Consider the following 6,554-nt stretch of genomic DNA (forward strand, 5'->3'; position numbering starts at 1 on the left):
CAAACAAATAAAACCCACACAGATTTCTGCTGAAATACAAGTTGTTTTCTTGCATTTTTTTCTGCCTGTTAGACGTAGGTTCTGTGGAGTCTGGAGAGTTGAATGAAGGAATTCTTAAACTACTTTTAACTATAAACACTGGGGTGTGCCTTAGCCTGGGAAAAGCATTCAGAGTGTGTGTGTGTGTGTGTGTGTGTGTGTGTGTGTGTGTGTGCGTGCGCGCACGCATGTGTAAGAGATGTGCACCTGTATCAGCTTTAGGACTGCATGCCTCTTAGGAGCTTTATTAGAACTCAAGTTTTCACTGACCCAGAATTCCTGTCTGGAGGAGAATCGGAAATACAGACATCAATACAGACATTTGGAAATGTGAATATGACTGTCCCAGAAACAATGGGCCAACGCCCTGCCCAAGGCTGAAACCAGCACCTTGAAAATTAAGTTTCAACCCAAACACTCTCAGTAAAGGGAAACAAAGACCACATCCTGAGGCCCCAATGGACATACAGTCTTCACCACGAGTTTTATTGTTCATAAAAAAAATAAATTTATTTACATATGTTAATTCCTATGGAAGTGCAGCCTCAGCGGCAGTGTGGCTCCTAAGTGTGCGAGGTCACCGGACAGCCAATAGCTCCAGCCGCCTGTAGTGCGCCTGCCTGCCGCGCAGGGAAAAATTGGAGCGCCAGAAAGAAAGTGGGTGCAGAAGGCTGTGCTGGGGAAGGAGTGACTAGAGCTTGGAGGGAGAAAGCTTGTTGAGGAAAATCTGGAATGTGGAAAGAGGGAACTGCATGCAGTTAGCAGCCTGAGCTGGACGGGAGAGAGGCCCCTGAGAGAGGAGCTGCCTCTGTCTCAGCGAGTGGAGGGTGGAGGGAGCCTAGGAGAGAAACCGGTGGGCCGGCCTCGATGAGAGGGAGGAGGGAGCTTGGACAGGAGACGCCAGCGTTAGGAGAGTGGCTGGCCGGTCAGACTGCAGCCTTAGAGCAGAAAGGCTCACAGGCCTGGCAGACCAGCCTGGGCTGAGTCTGAATTACACTTTATCTGCCCCGCCTGGGCGGTCAGCTTGCAGAGAGCTGCCTGGGGGATGGACAACTGGCCAGATATGCCACTGGTCTTTCTTGATAAACATCCCCAAGTGTACCTCACATCAAGATGCTGTCTTTTAGGAAGCTCCATAATGAACTCTTATTTTCTAAAGCCTTGAGGCCCCGGGCTGTGCGGAAATCTGCCAGGATGCACAGGATAAATCTGACCCGGTGGAAAGTAACCCTAACCCTTGGGCCTAAGTCCTGTGGCTCTGGGCTCAGATGGTAGTCTGGGGTACAGCTTTAAGACTCGGGGCCAACCTGGGTTCACGCTGCTCTCCACACAAAAGGAGACTCTTTCCAGCGTTGTGGCCTGGACCAGGGCACTTCCACTGTCCAGTTCTCAGGTCCAGGGAAGAGGGAAGACCTTCAACCCATCCTCTGGTGTTCATGTTCTCCGTGGTTCTCAAACACTTTGAGTTAACAATCCCATCAAGTGAGTTGGAGTCCTGTCTACGCGGTGGTTCCACATAATCTGCTCGCTGCAGAAACGTCTTTGGTGTCAGAGTCGGGTCTTCCAGAGACCACGAATGGCCACGTCTGTAAAATTGAAAAGAGCGTCAGATATTGTCGAGAAACCTGCTTCTCAAACAGAAACCACTTTCTTAGGTGAGCTCCAGAAATCCTTTGCTCAGTTTTTTATCGCGCATTCTGGAAATTTATGTATTTTGTCTCTAATTTGAGTTTGTGACCTTAGCATATATTGATTATGACAGACATTCGATGTCGGTTAAAGAAAATTCGTTGAAACTCTTGAGTTTGAGATTTCGTCGTTTGTTTAATTGGTTTCTCTCTCGGTTTCTCTCTCTGTCACACACGCACACACACACACACACACACACACACACACACACAGACTAGAGAGAGAGAGAGAGAGAGAGAGAGAGAGAGAGAGAGAGAGAAGAGAGAGAGAGATTCCAAGTAGGAAATTCTATAGGTTGGGAGGTTGGGGTGCGATCTGTCTCTCCCAATCCTGGAGAGTTGGCAGATCACACAGGGACTTTCCAGACAATCTGGTCTGTGGAAACTGTGTTACTCACACCCATTTTTTAAAAATCCAAAAGCTCTTTTACAGAGCTTAGTTTTCTCTTTTAAAGAAACTAGGGGTTGCTGGTTCAAACCTGCCAGGCTCTTTGTTGGAAAATGCTGGGCGAGTCGGATTTGTTGTTTAATTTGCAGCAGGGTAATAAACTCAGTTGGAACTAAGATTTATGCCGGAAGCAGAATGTTAGCTAATAGCTGTCACTGGGTAAATCACCATGCATATGATCAGAATCATGCGAACACAGAAGACTGGATGTCCTTTCCAGGAAAAGGGTCAGTCCCTCTTCCCTTGATTTGGGAGAAACTAAACTGGAATTCCCATCACTGGTCCCACAGACTTCCCTTTCAGATTGTTTCTAGCGCGGTGCCCCTGCCCGGCGCCTGGGAGCGCTCTGGGCACCTCCTGGCCCCTTGCCCTGTGGTCGAGCGAGCGAGGTTTGCCTACCAGGTTCACTGGGTGCACGTAGCCGTTTTCGTAGCGGTCCTCCTGCAGCAGCTGCCGCAGGTGCGCGATGTAACTGGAAGCCAGCCGCAGCGTGTCCAGTTTAGACAGCTTGGTGTCGGGGGGTACCCAGGGCAGGCTGGTCTTCAGCCTGGAGAAGGCTTTGCTCAGCACACGCATCCGGGCGCGCTCGCGGGCGTTAGCCGCGTTCCGCTGTGACTGCTTGCACTCGGCTGCCGAGCCTTTGGGCGGGAGAGGCTTCTTACTGCAGCCACCGGCCCCGCCACCTGGGCAGCCGCCCCCCGCCACACGAGGCCGCTTCTTCTTGCAGCCTCCAACTTCGCGGGTCGCGCCCAGGGCGCACCGCTCCTCCTCGCCGTCGGGGTCCTCCTCCTCTGCCGACGAGTTGTCACTGGGCGAGGCGTAGCTGCGCTCTGCGCCGCGGAGGGGCTGCTTCTTGGAGGAGGCGGGGACCGGGTACCCTCGCTGCAGCCCCCGCAGCTCCATCTCCTCGGGGTCACTCACCGAGCCCGTGGACATCTCCTCGTCCCCCGCGCCCACGCGCGTCCGCCTTCCTCCGCCCTGGCCAGTCTCCCACGGTCTCCGCCTTCCCCTCCCCGGCGGAGGCGGGGGCGGGGGCCAGGGACAGCTCCCAGAGAACTGCAGACTGGGGCCGGGAAGCGCCGGCGGAGGCGGCGGCCGGAGAGCGCGGTGGGCGGTGAGCGCGCGCACCCCGGCGCTGACCCCGGGGAGGGAGCCCAGCCACTGGCGCCAGGATCCAGGCTCCGCACGCACGGCCGCGAGCTCTGCCTTTTGACACGACTATTTATCTGTCCTCCGCGGAGCAAACCACACCGGGCAAGGAAGAGGGGGTTGAAAAGGGGGACAAGAGGTGGGGCAGGGGCGTGGAAGGGGTGGGAATCGCTTTTCTGCTCCCGAGGACTGACTGGTGGGGGCGGGGGTCAGGGATGTCTCTCCCGAGCTGAGATCTGGGCCCCGATGCCCGTCTGAAACCAGAATGTCTGTGCAAGATAAGTGCTGTGGCGAAATGGAAAGGAAGACCCTGTTTCTACTCACCCCACCTCCAGCTGGTCTTAGCAGGGGACCGAACATTGCTGGACACTCGGAGGAGCAGAATCAGTATCCCGACTGTTGCTTCTCTCCCAGTCTTATAAGAGAACTCAGTTTTTCAAGTTCCTCACGCAGGGTGTATAACTGCTCATCTAAAGCTTGTGCTCCAGCGAGAAAATACAAAACAAGCAAAAAATTCCAACATACACCAGGCACATCTCACTTGCTTTTTCTTTTTTCTTTCAATATAGCTTTCTGATTTAAACGGCGCTTACACCCCCCCCCTTTTTTTTTTGCATTATCCTCTAACAACAGCTATAATCTACTTGTTATTTTCAGACTCACTAGCAACTAAAACAAACAAACAAGGACTCAAAAAGCTGAGCTTCGAATCACCGGCTCGTTGGTGTTTCAGGAGCTCTACGGCTCCTGCCACAGCCACAGCGCTGGATGTTGAATTTATTGTTTACCATTGTCTTGAGAGTTTCCTGTGTGATTTGGTTTTAAAACTACAAACGTGGAGTTGAGAGAGGGTTAACTTGTGGTGCTGGGAGTCCCTCACTATCTTAGAGGCTGTATTAAAGAGCAAGCTGCCAGGTGCTGAGGGTGAGGTCTACGCAATTGTGCTGCTAAAGGGCAAAGCCACAGCATCATTCCAACCAACAGGATTTGGGGTTTCAGCGTTTCCTAACTGACAGGCTGTAGCCATACCTGATCAGTGGACGAGCTTTTCCTCTGTGGAAATGGATAGCAATGGCCAGCAATGGCCTGAGGATCTGGCGGCTGGTGAGCGGTTACTGAGGAACTAAACCCAGAGTTGGTGTAGGTGGTTATCCTGGTTTACAATAAAAAGCTTGAGTTTTTGCAGCTGGTTTTGTTGATCTGCTTTTCCCCTAGGAGTCCACAGGCTCCCCAGATGAAAGTGCAAGTGAATGAGTGGGCGCACTCTGTCCAGGACAGAGGAGACATAAGCGCCCTGATGCTGCCAGGCCAGACCTGCTCTGCTATTCTCACTGCAGACCAGTGCTCCTGGAGTGCTGCCCAGGGTGGACCTCATCACTTAGGCTCAGTCTAACCTTCTCACCAGGCCGAGTGGCCCTCTTGGGCTATGTTTCACAGGATTCCTCTCCTGGTCTCTTTCAAAAGTTTCTTTTTTCTATCTTTGTCTTTGGTTGGAGATGGGCTCATTCTGGGACAAGTTAAGGAAAAGGATCATTGCTTATCTGGGTTCTCTCTGACCTGAGCAGAGGCAGGAGTATTTAGTTGACAGGGCATAGAACTCTTTCCTGGAGTCCTTGAACTTGAACTTGCTTCCAGGTGAGGGAGGGAGAGAGCTGAGTGGGGAGCAGAAAGATGTCACCCTGAGAGCCTAAGAGCACAGGGTAGGTCTTTGCTCCCCTATGGATGACTTGAGGCTATCAGTACAAATACAGAGTCTCACACATTAGGGGCAAGCCTATAGGTTTTTAAAATCCGATTGTTTATACAGGTGCAGAACAAAGTCTTTCTTTAGGAAAGATTAATGGTGGGTAGAGCACTACATTTCTCTAAACAGCCGCCAAAACTGTACCCAGACTCAGTGCTGAGGGGGTCATGGCCAGTTTCTTTTCTTGAAGAGACAGCCTGACCCTAACAATTTGAGCTTATTATTTCCTAGCACTTGCCTTCTTTCTCTTTCTCTTTTTCCTTCCCTCTCTTTCCTCTCTTTTTTCACCTCCTCCCTCCCTTGACTTACATAAGAAAGTCAATTATTTTTGTTTCTGCATTTATTTTTCTTTCATTTTCATTTTCCCCTCAGGGTTTTTCTAGTTGTATTTTCTTTCATTTACCCTTTTGTTAAGTTACAGATCGGTAATAAGATTTAGAAATATACTATTTCGCAATAGTATGTAACTGCAGTTTATATGTTTGTAATATTTGATTTTTAAAAACTCTTTTATGAGTCTTATTCTCGCTTCTCCCTGACTGATTACAGTGCTCAGAGAGATGAACCGTGTAAATGTAACTACTTTTTTTAGAAGCTGACTTTCTCTTTCATTGATGTTAGCACACACTATCACTGAATAATAAAGCTTTGATTTTTCTATTAAAAAACAGTACAGAGTCGACCAGGGTGGAACATGCTTGCAAACCCAGATACTTGGGAGGCTGAAGCAGGAGGATCACAAATTTCAGGCATCTTAGTGAGGCTCTGTTTAAAATAAAAAATAGTGGATGCATCTTGAGACCATAATGTTAAGTGAAATAAATCAGACATACACGTTTAATTTTCCCATAGTTTTTCTTATATAAGAAACTAAAATTATAAATACAGAACAAAATAAAAGATACATAATAATAAATAGGGAGACAGATCTTTTTCAAGTGAAAGGGGGATCAAGAAATGAAGAGAAATAGGAGAGGGATAGGGGATTAAAAAAAAGGAATTAAGATGTATTATGTACAAGTATGAACTTCACATAAGGAATGTAAACATTATGTGCTGCCAGTATGTACTAATAAAATTAAAATAAAATAAAGAACATTGGCACCAATTTTTATTTGGCTATGCTTTTAAAAACTTTTATATTCATGGCAGGTATATATTGCTGTTTATCATTTACATAGCCATTCTCTAAGATATGCAGTAGTGGATAAGTGGGGTTGAAACTACATTGTTAAACAGTTGTGGTGGAGTAAAAACTGGTGGTCCATTTAAACACCAGCTGAACTCAATCAGCATGGTGCTAAGTACAGAGTCCCAGTTGAGGACTGTTGTCAGCATGAAAAGGAGACAGGCAGAGAAAAAAGGAGCACTGTGGATTCTCCTAAGTGTTGTTGACTGTTTGGCTCTGTTGGTTATTTTGCAGTTGTTCTCCTGAAAGAGCTTGTCATGCTGGCTTCCCTGACATGAACTCCATTGTTCTCATTGT

General features: G+C 48.7%; 1 protein-coding gene across 1 annotated transcript; it reads right to left on the reverse strand.

Moving 5' to 3' along the window:
• Positions 1 to 498: 498 nt before the first annotated feature.
• Positions 499 to 3,765, reverse strand: Msc (musculin). The gene is made up of 2 exons (XM_003480056.5): positions 2,575 to 3,765; positions 499 to 1,625 (listed from the first exon to the last, which is right to left on the reverse strand). Exons 1-2 carry the CDS (start codon positions 3,109 to 3,111, stop codon positions 1,539 to 1,541), a joined length of 624 nt encoding a protein of 207 aa, XP_003480104.1. The 5' UTR covers positions 3,112 to 3,765; the 3' UTR covers positions 499 to 1,538.
• Positions 3,766 to 6,554: the final 2,789 nt, after the last annotated feature.

The sequence above is a fragment of the Cavia porcellus genome, unplaced genomic scaffold, assembly GCF_034190915.1.
Source record: "Cavia porcellus strain 051 isolate PalLab524CR breed Dunkin Hartley unplaced genomic scaffold, mCavPor4.1 scaffold_10, whole genome shotgun sequence".
NCBI classification, from domain to species: domain Eukaryota; kingdom Metazoa; phylum Chordata; class Mammalia; order Rodentia; family Caviidae; genus Cavia; species Cavia porcellus.